Genomic DNA, 16,274 nt, shown 5'->3' on the forward strand with positions numbered 1-16,274 from the left:
CTTTAGCATTATTAAAGAGTTTTATTTGAATTGTCTTGAAGGAGCAGGTTGACTTATGAGGGAATATGTTTATTTGCTTTCTTGCTGAAAAGTAGATGAGAAGATGGATACCTCTTTCATATCTTCGCACTAAGCGTCTGCTGGTGTCCTGGCAAACTCACAGTGATAACAAGACCCCGTGGAGCCACTGCACCCGCTCAAAAAATGGCCACAATTTGAATTTTTACACTTATTATCATTTGAAAGAGTCGGCTAGCTACAGAGTGACCCCAATCTCCTTATCTAATGCTCAACAAGAAAGCAAATAAGTGCATTGCCCAAAATGTATTACTATTCCTTTAACTCATGGATTTCTAACCCTCTATAACTGCAGTCTTCACTGGACATGAAGTTAGGACATATCTAGGGAATCATGCTGTGATTAAAAGATCAGGTGGTTACTAGTCATAAGATGTCTGATTCAATATTTGGACTTTTTGTATTTGCTTCCTTTTTCTCTGCAGAAAAGTGGTAAGGTTCATTCAGGTCTCGTGTGCGAGCAACACCACACAGAAACACAACATCACACAGGTGAGAGAGGCCAGGGGGGGACATTAAAACATGCACCACAAAGGGGGGGGTGGAGGAGAGGCCAGGCGAGGCTCTGGCTACTGGTGGAGGCGAGATGACACCAGGTGAGTTAACGGGCAAATGGGAAGACAGAGAGCGAGAGTGACAAACACAGTTCCTCTACCTGAGCACCTCGGAGAGCGAGGAGTCGCTGTCATCCGACCTGGAGGCAGAAGAGGAGCAGGAGAGGGGAGGACGGGGCGGGAAGAGGAAAGGGTTAGCCACGCTAAGGAAAGACAGAAGGGTTACTGGCAAAGGGTTAAAGGGAGGAGTGACTCGAGGAGTGGTTTTAGATATAAAGCAGTGAGCAAACAGGCAGGAAATCTCAGTCAAACAGTAAAGCCTGTCCAGCGATGATCAGGCAGTTTGTCATGACATGTGCTTCTTCTCAGAGATAACCACTGGACAGGCTGTACTCCTTGACCACTGTCTGCAGATGTTTACCTCAGTAGAGCATGTTTACTGCAGGTGCGCCCACAATAAACAACGGCTGGTTCAGTGGCTGACATTAAAGGTTTAAAAAAATAGTTTGACATTTTGGGAAACATACTTAATTACGTTATCGCTGAGAGTTCGATGAGAAGGCTGATACCATTCTTATGTCTGTCCGTTCAGTACAAGGCTACAGCCAGCAGCCGGTTAGCTTAGCTTAGCTTAAGTTAGCATGAGTGCCTGAGGGAAACGGCTAGCCTGGCTATGTCTGCAGGTAACAACACTGGCTTACCAGCACCTGGAAAGCTCACTAATAAACAGGTTCTACCTCATTTGTATATATATATAAAAAAACAATATGTAGAAGCAACACTGTTATTTTTTTTTTTTTATAAATTAAACAACAAAAGATACTTGTTAATTCGTGAGCTTTAGAGGTGATGGCAGGCAGATTTTGATAGTCGTTTCCCTGTTTCCAGTATTTATGCTAAGCTAAGTTAGCCAGCTGCTAGCTGTTGCATGAGAGTGGTATCAACCTTCTCGTGTAACTCTCGCTAAAATGTCAAACTATTCATTTGAACAAAGCAGGAAAAAAAGTACTGAAAGAAAACAGGAAGTATCGAAGGAGGAAACACTGATGCCAGGAGAGTCACACACAGAAGTCAAAGAAGTGCACATTACAATGTTTCTTTTATCCCAAATGTATGACTCCTCTGGCGCCAGTGTCCACTCCCACATTTACGCTTTCCAGCCATATTGGAGGAATTAGTACAGAAAAGAACATAAGGGACTGCAAACAGGGTTAACAGGAGGGAAAGTCCAGGATGGAGGAGAAGGTTGTCAGTCAAACTCACAGGAGAGCCCGCTCAAAGCTGTCGAGGGAAAAAAATCCAGACCGCGCCAATACAGGACCGCCGCAACAGCTCAGAGGGAGAGGCTGGTATGTGTGTAACAGTGCAATTAAAGTGTTATTATACTGTAAATATTTTATGGCCTCAGGTTTGCCACCATGAGAGCCTGTGCTTCACACTCACGAGCATGAAATAATAAAACAAAATGGTTCTGGATGTGTCTGCGGGGAGCGACGGTGTTAAGAGGTGAAATTCCTCCATTTCCTGGCATTTACTGCTGGTCAGATCCGCTTTTCTTTCGGACTCTCAAGACAAAATCCTTCTCAGATTCATTGGTTTTGGAGGATGCAAATGTTGTGTGAAGATTAAAAAAATTGATCTGGGATTCAAAGCCTCTTTACAGACAGAAAACAAGAGAACTTTCTTCTCACGCGTCTTTTAAAATCTGTGTCAAATGCTTGATCCCAGTCTCACAAGCAACCCGTCTGCTCAAATATGAATCAGTCAGAAAACAGAGGCAGAATGCATCCATCCATTCACAATCACTAAAACGTCTTACTGCATTTTAATAGGTTTTGTGAACTCGCAGAGATGTGCTTGAGAACGTCACTATCTTCCCTCTTTGCAGAGCAGACGGCTTCTCGTTTGACACCCAATTACACAGAATTCACAGAGACGGCTCAAACTGGCTTTCTGATTAGCTTTCAATAAATTAGCTTCATTTAGCTTTGAATTTATGCTTGTGATGATGAATTCAGTGTCAGACTTAGGTCAGTGTCAGTAATGTTAGGACAATGGAACCAAACAAAAGGAAAATGATGCTTTAAATGATGAATGTTTGGTAAAGAAAAAAAAAACAAAGTTCACTTCAGCAAACAAAACATTTACACCACCCACTCCTCGTTCAAGAAGGGTGCAAATGGCCAAATGATGTTAATACCTTTCATCAAATTGTGAAAATGCAAATGCTCCCTGCAGCAAAAGATAAAAGGCAAAACCTCACACCAATTAATCCTCCTGCATGACACTCTATAGGAAGGCTTCTCCTGTGGGAACGACACACGAGTCCCTAAACACAAACATCCTCCCACACTGTCACCCTGAGTCAATTCAAAATGGCCAACAAAGACAACAGCTGCATAGAGAGATGACAAAAGCCGACTCATTTACCTGCCCCTGCTCCGTATAATGAGGACGCACAGGCTCCAACACACACACACAACACATATTCAGACATACAGCCCAAGAACGCGAACACGACACCCTAACTCATTTCACACGGCATCGTCGCTGACAATAAGAGATCAATAAACCTTAGAAATGCTCCAGATTAATAAAGATTACAAAACAAACAGCTTCACAGCAGAGCCAAACGCTGGTTGAACTGCTGGCATTGAAAAGCTGGCATTGAAAAGCTGGAATTGACTGTGAGCAGGACGGGAAAAGGCCCGTAGCTCACTCCTGTGTTCACCTTCGCAGCTGACATTAACATGCATCTCACATGCCCAACGCGTCCCCATCTGATGCAGCCAGACTGCACACTTTCATAACGACATTTTTTACCTTTACGTATGTAAACAGGATGAAGAAGCATTAAAAAAAACGGCCAATTAGACATAGCAGGGTTGTTTTTTATTGGATAAGATTAGATTGTACAAGTTTATTTCTCTTTCTCTCACCCAAATGCAGATCGTGTGCATCACTGTCATGCACATCACGTACCACATCTTGCTTTTTGCCCCCCGACCGCAACTGCCCTGACGGCTTCTTTCGACAGAGGTTGTTACTATCGGAGGTGCTCCCCACTGATTTGCATTTGTTTCCTGGTAACTCCTACACACGCCATGAAAACACACTGCAATTACACCTTGTTGTTAGTGTTGCTAAATGCATCACTGAGTAGCCTGTGGTTACGGTTTGAATGATCAGATATTCAGTGCCTCTTGAGTGCATTGAACACCTGGATTCTGTGAATGTTTGCACCATCTGTCCCTCGCGGAACTACATTAATGGCAGATGAAACATACTATTGTCTTAGAGTGGGATTCATCTGCGCATTTTTAAGAGGCTAATCTACACCGTGGACAAAAGCACTTTCCTCTCAAAAGGCCTGACCTTCAGCCTATCGACAAAGTCAGTGAAGCCCTTAAATCATGGAAGAGAAGAAAAGAAAAGAAAGGAATGGTTCATTCAGTCAAAATGAGACTGAATTGATTAGATGAGAGCGTGGGGACAAAAGGGCAAAAGTGTGTGAATGTGTGTCCCTGTGCGACAAGGTACTCACTTGTCCAGAGCAGAACCTTGGGTTTGGTTGCTGGTGAGCCTTGAGAAGACGTTGCGGTCGTTCCTGGTCCTCAGAGGAGGGGAGGAGGGGGGCGTATAGCCGTCAGTGGGCCTGATAACGTGGCGGGAGGGTGAGGAAGGTTAAGGATAGGAGATGGACATAAAGAATTAAGGGAGGAGTATGAAAATCATATTATACAATCAATAAATGTGATTGATCTGGCTAGGAAATGAACTGGAGCATTGGAGCAGTGCATGTACCTGTACGCACGGTCGTAAGATTTCCGCCTTGTTATAGGGGAAGTGTCATAACCCCGAGACTGCCTGGGACTGACACACACACACACACACACACACACACACACACAAAAGCAAACTAAGCAAATCTTAAAGGGTGCACACATCTTTGGCAACTGTCAGAAATCTACAAGCAACAAGGGTCTTATGGAATTTAACAACATTTCTAGCAGACTACAGCAAGTGGCAGGCTCATTTCTTTAAATATGAAATTGCACACACACACAGGCTTCCCATCCCAGAGGACTGATGCAAATTTCATTGATTTCTCCTTTTCCCTCCCTGAAGCAGTTTCATAACCTAAAAAAATGTCAGACCTCTGGCATTATTCCCGAGGTTGTTAGTTTGAAAGTGTGCAGCAGGAAACAGACTTAGTTTCCGTTATCAGGAGATGTAACGTGAAAAGAAGGTCTTTTCTCTTGTTGATGTGGGGTTCCACAGGGCGTTCACTCATGCAGTCTTCCTCATCTTTCTATCCCGCTTGATTGTTTAGCTCAGTAACGTATTGTGTTTGAATAGTCACAAATTTTCCAGTGCTACCGATGTTACTGCCATTCATCGACTCTGCAATAAATGTAAATGTTTATGTATATTAGTTAGCAAGTCTAAACAGTTAGGTAAAATGAATGGATAAATGGCTGGTAGCTAAATGATTGATAGTTAGCTGCATAAGTAGTTGATAGTTAGCTAAAGATTAAGAGATAAATGGTTCATAATTTGCTAAAAGGAACAGATAAATGGTTGATAGCTAGCTAAAAGCAATGGATAAATATTTGAAACAGCTACACGTAGCGGACAGATGGTTGACGTATACTGTAGGCCTACAGCTCGTAGTGCAATAAAGGTTGTGGCGATGATGTGTGGGTACTTGAGCTTGTCTGACAGAAGTCATACAAGAAAGGCTGGAAACAGCTGCAGGAGAGGCTGCAAATACAGCGCTCCAGCATCGGAAACACTGCAGTGATTATTATTTGTGTCGTGCTTCAACAAGTCCTCCATCATTCCCCTCTCCTGTTAACAAGGATATGCCTTGCCCTAGCCTCATCTCAGTGATCATTATGATTCACTTACAAGGTGTGTCCTCTGACAGGCAGGCTGATGGTGCGGGACACCCGGTCCCTGTGGTAGGGGTCTCGTAGGGCCAGGCTGAGGCCCAGGCTCGCCGTCGCCAGGCTAAGGCCGTCCTCCTGGATGTCCGTCAGCGAGGCCAGCGACTTGGTGATGTGCTGCTGCTTGCTGCCTGATGAGGGGTCCAGGATGGGACCCAGATACTCCGCCGACACCGCCTTCATCTGAGCTGACAGACGAGGCTCCATCTGGGTGGAAAATGTGCACCATTTTTGTTACAGAGGACCATCGAGGGGAGAATGAGGCGAAAAAGAAGGGGGACAGTGGGATAGTGCTATAAAATAAGGACTGAATTCAATTAAGGCACAAAATGAAAAAAAAATACAGCCTGAAAACATTAACAAGAGGATAAGAGGGATTGGTGTCAAGTCAGGGGTTCCTCTGCAGAATATTAAACCAAGCTGGATAAGTGAAAGAATTTTTAAATGCTTGCTTTTACTGCCACCTCATGGTTACAAAGAAGAATGGCAGCTGCTCTGGCAGCAAACTGTGGCATGTTTTCACAGTGAAAATTGGAGCAGGGGCCTAAACACAGTCACTAGTGCAAAAACATTAACGTCATCTGACAACATGCAGCTTCATTGCTTTTCAAAAGAGGTCTGACAGGCTTGGATACTGCGAGACACAACGCTGCCTGATATTTTGAGCCCTGACACTGTATGGGATATATGGGAGTAATGTTAATATCTGGATTTAAGAAAACATGGGTTTAAAGCTAGTGTCTCTCATCTCATTAGAGCCAAATAACAACTAACAAGCTTGAGCTGTACCTTTATCTTGATGTCATCTTGGCTGTTGGATTCTTTCATTTGAGACACACTGCAGAAAACGAGAGAATAAGAGTTAGAGAAATGAACACGTGTTTTTCAGATGACAATTTGACAGGATCAAAACAAGACAAGACAAAACAAGTCAACAACTTTAGCAGGTTGTCGTGAAAGTTTTTTTTTTAAAACAGTGTGTCAGGGTGGGAGGAGGATGTTGCATGATGTTGTGTGTGGAGGATGCTGCGTGGGCGAGCAGACGGCGGTCTCACCTGCTGTCAGAGGCTTGGCTGAACTCAGAGGGCTCCTCGTCTGTGCTGGCGTAACCATTTTCTGCAAGAACGCAAACACGCAACCCGTCAGCCGCCAGCGCACCGACACGGCCACTCGGTATGTGCCGCAGCCTGCTCCACCGCCACGTTTTCAGTCTGATATCTCTCTCTGCATTTTCAGTCGTAAGATTAGGCTGTTCTGTTTTTTGTTTTTTTGTTTTTTTACCCAGAATTTATGTTCCCGTTGCGGAAAAGATGACACCAGCAAAGGAGAGAATGCAAATGGATGACTGAGAGAGATGCAGCAACTTTATTTCCTCTGCTGTTTCCAGTTCAGCTTGTTTGCTGGTTTGTCTGTTTGTCAGCAGGATTACAGAAAACCTATTGGCCCAATTTTTATGAAACTTGGCCCAATTTTTATGAAACTTGGTGCAAGGTTTCAGCACGGGCCATGGAGGAACACTAATTATTTTTCACTTCCGTTAACATTGCAGCATTTGGCGCTGGCAGAATAAATGCCTAGGCTAACCCTAACCTTAACCCCTTTTTCTCAAACAAAAGGTTTGGCCATGGAAACATCATTTCTGGGCTTCACAAATGTATGTTAAGTAAGAAAATGTATCCGATTTAGAGGGACATCATAAATACACAGCTCAGGGGATGAAGCCTCAGCTAAGCACAACCATATCTGAACACAAACACAAAACCACCGCTCACCTTGCTGTACATTGTGGATAAGAGCCTGGAGCTCAGGGATGTATTCTGCCTTCTCTCGCAGGGCATCGAGGATAATGTGATTGTGTGACGAGCCAATCACATCCGTTTGCCTCAGCTGACCCTCCAGCAGTCTGATCTGAGTCTCTCTCTGAGCCACCTGTAAACTCTGCACAGACACAATGACTAAGCAGGTCAACAATCAAATTACACACACACAAACACACACAGAGTACTGTAAGACTAAACTTTTAGACTTTTAGACAGGAAATGAACATATGTTTTAATTTTCTAAAGGGTGTTTGTTGATATTTTGATCAAGAAATAAACCCTAACATCATCTTGCAGTACAAAAAGACACCACTAGATGGTACTGCAGCCCTTCGTCCCTTCACCTTTAACTTTCAGCACTGAGTTCAGTCAGTATAAATATCATTAATTTTTTCCATTAGCATATGATGACAGTAAAAAAATAATTTCAGTGTACTGTATTGAAACACTTAAAATCTGTCTGTATATGCCTCTATCTTTTTATGTTTTTGTTGAAGCGACATGTTTCTCCATGTTTTACACACCAGAGAGCAAATTTAAATAGCTGCCAAATTGGTGATTTTACATAAAGATGCAAAACACATCTATGACCTTCTTTATGTTTTCTCATCATCACTCACTTTCTCTATTGAGGCCTTCAGGAAGTGGTCCAGCAGGTGGCGCGCTTCAGCCAGCGAGCAGGAGCTGATCACCACCGAGGTGTCCACCGAGTCCAACTCGTCCTGCAGGAAAGCACAATCCTGCGCATTACTCAGGGCCTGCTGTCAGTTCTCACAGCTGGACAGCAAGCATGGCCGTGTGTGTGTGTGTGTGTGTGTGTGTGTGATTATACCTTAGTCTCTTCTATTTGTACAATGGTGGCCTGGCAGTCAGAGAGGCTGTCGTTGATGTAGTCTATATTGGCGTTCAGCACCTCAATCTCCTCGTTAATTTCCTGAAGGAGGCGGTCCTCTGCCTCTGGTCCCTCCCCGTCCGCCATTAGCACCTCCCTCTTGTGTGAGAGCGATTCCTGCTGGACCGTCAGCTCCTCTCGCTTCTGACTCAGCAAAAACGCAAACGCACAGAAAAAAAAAGTCAGCGCTAAACTTACAAAAAACACAAAATAGCTATTTCATATTTGGGAACTTTTTTTATTTACTCCATCTTTCGGTCTTTTGATTAAGAAGCATAAACATGAAACACATCATCATTTTTGATGAGACAAATTGGTTATCGCAGACACGAAAAGTATCTTTAATCCTTTTCATAGAAAAACAGTTCCCATCTGATTGCAGTGCATGATTTTAACAGTCTCTCTCTATAAAGACAGGAGGAAGAAAGAGCCTCATTAACTAGTTTCAGGTGTCAACTAATAAACTACTAACTAGTTCTGTTATACACGTGTGTAATTTTGATTTATTGCATTTTAATCACCTCAAATACTGCTGATCATCTCATACTGTATATTAGCGTGAACAAAACCAAGTATGATCCCTGTAACAACACCTCAGTGAAGATGTGGTGGCTGTTCCTACCTTGATGAGGCGATCCATGTCAGCTTCCACATTAGCGATTGTCATTCTCTGCATGACGATGTCCATAACGCGACGCTCCAGGGCTTGCCACTTCTGACGGGCAGACTTGGAGAAACTGCTGGCTCTGCCCGGCGATCCAGTGCTGCCCAGACCTGCTGGCTTACGCTGCAACTTCTTCCTACTGCTGGAAAGAGACAAAGAGAGAGGAGAGGAGAGGAGGAATATGAAAGATTTGACAGATGCAACAGAAGTGGAAAAGAGGAGAAACTAATTTAAACCTGCAATAATTTCACCACTTGGTGGCAGCAGAGACAAGCTGTGAACACAACGTTGACCTTTTCATCACCTTTTCAGTTGACATGGTGAACTTGTGAGCAAACAGTTTCTTGTTTATTGGAGTTTGTGTCTGTTTGTGTACAACTGAGGGAATATCCAGCACTTCTGCTGCTACATGCTCCACTATGTTCACCTGGCTACAGTCTGTCCGCTGTTTGGGACTAAGCAGGTAACGTACAGAAAAGCAGCTGGATACAGCTGCCTGCTGCAACCAGAAAACAACAACACAAGAGCAGTGACAGTCAATGAAAATAGTAAAGTTGTGGCCAGACAGTTAAAAAAAACACATCTGAAACTAGCTGTAAAGCTCCGTAAAGTCGAGGGGAGCTGCAGATTCAGGAGATAATTCACTTAATACATGAAAATGTAAATTCTAAAGCAACATGAAAAACAGCGTTAACACGAGCACAAGTGAAGTAACAGTATCTTACCCAATGACCCTGGTTCCATCCATGCTCCCCTCGCTCTCTCCCATGTATCCGAACGCATTGTTTTTGTTGTTCCACTGTCTCACCAGCCCGCTCACAGTCCTCCCGGTCTCAGGCTCAGAGCTGCTTGCAGTAGTGCTTGCTGATAGCTCGGCTCCAGAGTCCGTGACTGGGGGGGTCTGGTTCCAGCGGGCCACGCGCCCGGCCACGCGGTCCGACATGGGCTTGGCGAGGCGCCGGAGGGCGGTCACCTCTTGGGTCTTCCTGCGCAGCACCAGCTCCTGCTGGCGCTTCTGAGACTCCAGCGCTCGAATCTGGTACTGATGGACAGGAGGGAGAGAGACGTTCTTTAATATGCTTGGTGCTCAGTCTTTATCTACACTTGCTATTTTTCTTCACACGCTCCTGATTCTGAGCTTTTTGCACAACAGGCTTACAAAGTGTTGATCATGAAAGGATTTTAAGACTTAGGATGAAGATATAACAGGATTATGAATGAGGCCCACGGTACGACAGAGTAAATGTGTCCATGCTCATTAATAAGCCCTCTCCTCCAGGGAAAACAAATAAAGATGGGAATTAATAAATGTAGAGTATGTGCTAATCATGAAAATATAACAGCGATACCAAAACCTGTGTGCAATATGTACATGATACATACATCAGGTTTTCAATGTGCCAGGAAGACAAACAGATGGAGAACCTGACTGTGCATTTGCACACATGATGAAAGTCTACACGCCAACTCAGCAGCATGAATCATTCTTAAAATACACTCGCAAAATTAGAATTTCACATGGTTGTTTTTATGCACATACAGTCTCACCTAGTTACTGATGTCCTGATAAATCTATTTCTTCCAGAGAAAATATTTAAATATGTGTTCCCGAACATTGTGGTAAAATACGATAGTTACGCATGTAACTACGGTTCTATGAATCCTGGATGACCGCCAGAGGCGGTGCTTTAAGCACTGAATGAGTCCGTCTCGCGCATGCGCAGGTCGAGAAGTAATACCAACAAAGTCACCTGTGAGTGACCCCCTGACGACCTCGGACAGGCTATAACTTCCGATGTCGCCAGGGGATCTGTTCCTGCAGAATCTTCTTGCGAAGCCACAAGGATTCTGAGGGACTGAACGCTCTGGCGGTCATCCAGGATTCATAGAACCGTAGTTACATGCGTAACTATCGTTCTATTTCATCCTTCCTGACCGCCAGAGGCGGTGCTTTAAGCACTGGATGACCAATACCAACAAAGTCACGAGGAATCCGAAATACAGACCTTATTGACTCGAAGCAGAAGAACTTGGTAGGAGGACCACACCCAGTGGGTGAGGAGAGGCAATGTTTACCCGATAGAACCTTGCAAAAGTGCTTGGCGATGCCCACGAGGCTGCGGCACATATTGCCTCCAAAGGCACTCCTCTCAGCGCAGCCCATGATGTGGAGACGCTTCTCACAGAGTGGCATCTCACGCCAGATGGCAGAGGATGACCACCTGCCTTATATGCGTGACAAATGGCTTCCACGATCCAGTGAGCGAGACGCTGTTTGGAGAGAGGAAAACCTTTCTTTGGACCGCCAAAGCACACGAAAAGCTGGTCCGACTGGCGTATACCCACAGTTCTGTCCACATAGGCTCTCAGAGCACGCACAGGACACAACAGCACCGACTTCCCATCCCCTTCCCCTACTGGTGGGTCAAACCGAGCCAGGTGGATAGGCTGATTAAGGTGCGAGTTTGACAAAACCTTAGGCAAGAATGCAGGATTCGGCCATAAGGTGACCCCTGAACCGTCTGAGTTCCAGCGTAGGCAAGAACTGCTGACCGACAGAGCATGAAGCTCGCTAACACGTTTTGCCGAGGTGATAGCAAGTAGGAAGGCAGTCTTCACTGACAACCACCGTAGGCCTGCCTGTGCCAGGGGCTCAAAGGGTGGCGAGCACAGAGCATCCAACACCAGAGGCAGGTCCCACGCTGGAGCTCTCGGCAGTCGTGGGGGACGTAGTCTCAGAGCCCCCTTCAAGAAGAGCGTCACCAACCTGTGACATCCCACCGTGTTGTTATTGATTAAAACGTGCCGAGATGAAATGGCGGCTACGTACACCTTCAGGGTAGAGGGTGACCGACCGCTATCCAGGAGGGACTGCAAAAACTCCAAAATAATAGGCACAGAGCAGTGCACAGGGTCCTCATGCCTTCCTGAACACCACCCAGAGAACAGCCGCCACCTGTTCTCATACTGTGCACGGGTAGACGGTGCCCTGGCGTTCAGGACAGTATTGCGGACGGTGCCTATACACTCATTCAGCAGCGGATCGGACCCTGCAGAGGCCAGACCCACAGCTGAAGACGACGAGGGTTGGGATGCCACACCCGGCCCCCCAGCTGAGACAGGAGGTCCTTCCTGTCGGGGAGGCGCCATGGTGAGCCGTGACAGAGCCTGCGAAGGAGAGGAAACCACGTCCGCCCCGGCCAGAAGGGGGCCACCAGCAGCAGTCTGTGGCCCCGCTGAAGAACCCTCTGCAGCGTTGCCATAATCAGAGGGACTGGCGGGAATGCGTACAAGAGACCCTCTGGCCACTCGTGTGCCAGGGCATCCTGCCCCAGAGTGCTGGTCTCCTCCATCCAGGAGAACCAAAGAGGACAATGGGTAGTCTCTTCTGAGGCAAAGAGATCCACCTCTGCCCTGCCAAAGAGGCCCCAGATGTGGAGCACCACCTCCGGGTGAAGCCGCCACTCCCCTGGGGGAGGCTTGCGGCGGGAAAGAAAGTCTGCTACGTCGTTCCGCTTCCCCGGTAGATACATTGCCCTGAGGCTGGCCAGACGGTGGGCTGTCCAAGTCAAGAGGCTCCAGGTCACCTGCAGCAACCGCATTGACCTGGTACTCCCTTGATGATTTATTTGAGAAACGGTCGACATGTTGTCCGACCGTATCAGCACGTGCCTCCCCCTCAAGTATGGGAGAAAGTGCTTGAGCACCAGGTGCACAGCCCATAGCTCTAGTACATTGATATGCTCCGTGCGAGCCTGAGCAGACCACTGTCCCTGAGCCGTTCTGTTCTGCCACACTGCACCCCACCCTGAGAGGGAAGCATCCGTTGTAACAGAACGGAACGGAACAGACCCCATTGGCACACCCTGTAACATGAAGGCCCTTTTCCTCCATGGAGACAGAGCAAGGAGGCAGCGCCATGATGCCCTGATCCTCCTGTGCCTGTGCCACTTGGCATCCAAGTGAAGGCTGTTCAGCCACCGTTGAAGAGGGCGAAGTGACAGCAAGCCTAAAGGAACAACAGTTGCAGCAGCTGTCAACTTGCCCAGGAGGCGTAGATACTGCACGTAGGGCAACCACTTGCCCTGCCGGAAGAGGGGAAGGAGGTGGAGGATGTCGTCCACCCGCCGAAGTGAAGGGCAAGCCTTCATGGTTACAGAGTCCAGAGCCACACCTAGGAAGGTTATACTTTGGGAAGGTGTCAGACAGCTCTTGCTGACGTTCACCCTGAGACCCAGCCGGGCCACGTGAGCCAGAAGAGCAGCCGTATCTTGCACCACTTGAGACTGGGAAGGCGCACACACCAGCCAGTCGTCTAGATAGGGAAGGATCTTTATGCCCCGTGATTGCAGGGGAGAGAGGGCTGCTGCCACACAGCGGGTGAACACCCGTGGGGAGAGGGAGAGACCAAAGGGCAGCACTCTGAACTGAAAATGACGGCCTTGAAAGGCAAACCGGAGGAATTGCCTGTGGTGAGGTATGATGGGAACATGAAAATAGGCATCCTTCAGGTCGATGGAAGTAAACCACTCCCCTCTGGCAACCACCTGTAGAACCTCTGCAACGGTGAGCATGTGAAATGGCATTACCTTCAGGAATCTGTTGAGGCCCCTGAGATCGAGGATGGGGCGAAATCCGCCATCTTTCTTCTCCACCAGAAAGTACGTCGAGTAGTATCCCCCGGGCTGTGACAGGGGATCTACTGGCTCGATGGCACCTTTGACCAGGAGGGCAGACAGCTCTTGGTCCAAGGCTAAGGCTTTTGCCGGGTCGCTTATGATGGTCATTTTGACCCGGCTGAAGGCAGGGGGCCGGCGTCGGAACTGCAGTTTGTACCCCAGGGCTAGGGTGGACATCACCCAGGGGTCCGAGGTGTAAGCAGCCCAATAACTGAGCTGTTGCTGGGAAAAGCAGCCGACGACCGGCCCCGGAACTTCAGTTCCTGGCCCCCCGGCCTTTGGAGGCTCTGGGGGGGCGCCGGTTAACATCCAAGGCCCGAGGCTGGCTAGAGGGCTGCCAATCAGGGGCCCGGACATCCTGAGCTGCCCGTCGAGCAGGCTGCAGCGCTGACCGTTGCACTGGTCGCTGCACTGCCTGCCGAGGCCTCTGGTAGCTACCAGAGCCAGGCTGTGGCTGAGAGCGGCGCTGCACAACTGCTGAAGAACCTCTAGGTCGAGCAGGGGGGGGCACACTCCTGTGGAGACCTGAGAGCTGCTGTCTGGTCTGTCTGGCTTGGACCGTCCGTTCCAGTGCCTCTAAAGCAGCCGACCCAAACAACTCTCCTGGCTCCACCGGGATGCTGCGAAGGGTCCTTCTGCATGCCTCTGAGAAGGGTGACTGAGCCAGCCAAACCTGCCGGCGAGCCTGGACCAGGGTGGACATCACACGCCCTAGCTCCCTGGTCATCAGGGCGAAGGCCTGCAGAGACGCATCACTAAAATTATGAGCTGATGTGTCTTGTGTAATCTCTTGAAGGCAGGCTGAGAGGGCGAGCATGAGGTGAGACATTGAGTTCCCGATGCGGCCCATACGAGCCGCTGCATCATAGGCCTTAGAAAGTAAGTCATCCGTGATGCGACACTGGGGTGAAGGACACCTCGCATTCGGCCTCAAGGCCTCATCAGGAGAGACTATGAGTGAGGCCACCGTGGGCTCAACAGCCGGCATGCGGCCAAGACCAGACTTGGCCGCATCCTGCATGGCTGCTAGTGTTCGGCCATCAGACGTTGCATGAGAAAGAGCCTTAGAATCTCTCCAACATGCATGCAACTCCTTTAGGTACTCCTCTGAAGGAGGCACAGAGAATGCGGCAGGGGCTGTGCTGCGCCTAAAAAATGCGCTCGCTGGAGCCGACTGGGCCTGCGGTGCATCTAGCTGCAGGCGCGCCAAGGCCATACGTATGATGGCCCCCATGGAGCTACCCTCTGAGCAACCACCTGAACTATGGGTCGAGGAATGAGAGCCTGCTTGTGAGGGATGGGAAACAGTGTCATGAGAGACAGTGTCTGTCCCATATTCCCCAAACTCAGTGGCTGAAGCTGCCGTTGAGAGGATGTCATCCTCTGGACCAGACAAGGTCACCCGAGGAGCGGATGCAGACGCACTCCCTGTACCAGTCCCTGTCTGGAGGGCTAAAAAGATGGACTTCATCTGATTAAGCTCTGCTGTCAAGTGGTCAACTCTGGAAGCAAGCTCACACTTTTTTGTCTTCTTCCTGGAGGAAGCACCGTCAGTGTCCGGAGCCCGACGTTTTGGCCGGCTAGGTCGGGCTGGGGACCGCCTGCGAGTATCAGTTAGGACTTCCGGTGAGGGGACACCACTAAAAAATTGTTCCACCTCAGCCAGTCTTGCAACCCTCACTGCCCGGGGCATGAAGCTGCAATTCATGCAGGGGTCCTCTGACAGACCCTCCTTCAGGTGCTCGATGCCAAGACATGAGGGGCAAAGGTCATGACCGTCCTCAGGCTGCAGAGGCGCCATACAGGCGGTACAGGAGTGAGAATTCATCATAATAGGTACGATCGAGTTGCTATTGCCAACTCTAAATCAAAAGGGACGCTGCGAAGTACGAGGTCCTTGCCACAACAACCAGATTAGCTCGAGCGAAAGCACTGCTGCTAACCGTAACGAGACCGAAGAAAAAAACACACCTATGCTGGGAGAGGGAGCGAAACCACAGCCGTCACCAACAGGTCGCTACTGCAAGATTACTAGCCCAAAACAAGTACAAACAAAGTTGCCACGAAATAATAAAGTTAGCTTAAGCGGACACACTGCGGCTAACTGTAAAGATAACAGAGCACAACTACGCCGGGAGAGGGAGCGAAAACACTACCGTCACCAACAAGTCGTCACTGTAAGCTTCTAAACAAAACGGGTGCAACCAAGTCGCTGCCAATTAGTAAAGTGAGCTTAAGTGGACACACTGCGGCTAACTGAAAAGATAACGGAACATAACTAAGCTGGGAGAGGGAGCGAAAACACTGCCGTCACCAACAAGTCGTAACTGTAAAGCTACTAAATAAAACAGGTGCAACCAAAGTTGCTGCCAATTAATAAAGTTAGCTTAAGCGGACACACTGCGGCTAACTGTGAGGGTAACAGAGCACAACTAAGCCGGGAGAGGGAGCGAAAACACTGCCGTCACCAACAAAGTACAATATGTGTCTGATTAGCGGTACTTTACCAGTCGGATCCAACCGTGTGATGCAGGATAATCCGAAGGATGGAGCGCCTCACTGCCCGGGGCGATGCCGGTGAAACCGCATACACCGCCTCCCGGAGTGACAGCTTGACGCAGCCCTTGGAGGGCGAGCA

The 16,274-nt window shown here is 48.1% G+C and overlaps 1 protein-coding gene across 5 annotated transcripts in view; it reads right to left on the reverse strand.

Annotated features, from left to right (window-relative positions):
- Positions 1-16,274, reverse strand: part of kif21b (kinesin family member 21B) — a 64,002-nt gene that overhangs the window by 15,594 nt on the left and 32,134 nt on the right. For all 5 annotated transcript variants that reach the window (XM_041952057.1, XM_041952047.1, XM_041952039.1 and 2 more), the window contains exons 17-26: positions 9,683-9,999; positions 8,916-9,099; positions 8,234-8,437; positions 8,022-8,123; positions 7,354-7,519; positions 6,637-6,697; positions 6,371-6,419; positions 5,544-5,788; positions 4,437-4,505; positions 4,177-4,287 (exon numbers count right to left, since the gene is read on the reverse strand). In XM_041952057.1, the coding sequence (XP_041807991.1) occupies positions 4,177-4,287; positions 4,437-4,505; positions 5,544-5,788; positions 6,371-6,419; positions 6,637-6,697; positions 7,354-7,519; positions 8,022-8,123; positions 8,234-8,437; positions 8,916-9,099; positions 9,683-9,999 (1,508 nt within the window). The remainder of the gene's footprint in view (positions 1-4,176; positions 4,288-4,436; positions 4,506-5,543; positions 5,789-6,370; positions 6,420-6,636; positions 6,698-7,353; positions 7,520-8,021; positions 8,124-8,233; positions 8,438-8,915; positions 9,100-9,682; positions 10,000-16,274) is intronic.

This window comes from Chelmon rostratus, chromosome 2, assembly GCF_017976325.1.
Source record: "Chelmon rostratus isolate fCheRos1 chromosome 2, fCheRos1.pri, whole genome shotgun sequence".
Lineage (NCBI taxonomy): Eukaryota > Metazoa > Chordata > Actinopteri > Chaetodontiformes > Chaetodontidae > Chelmon > Chelmon rostratus.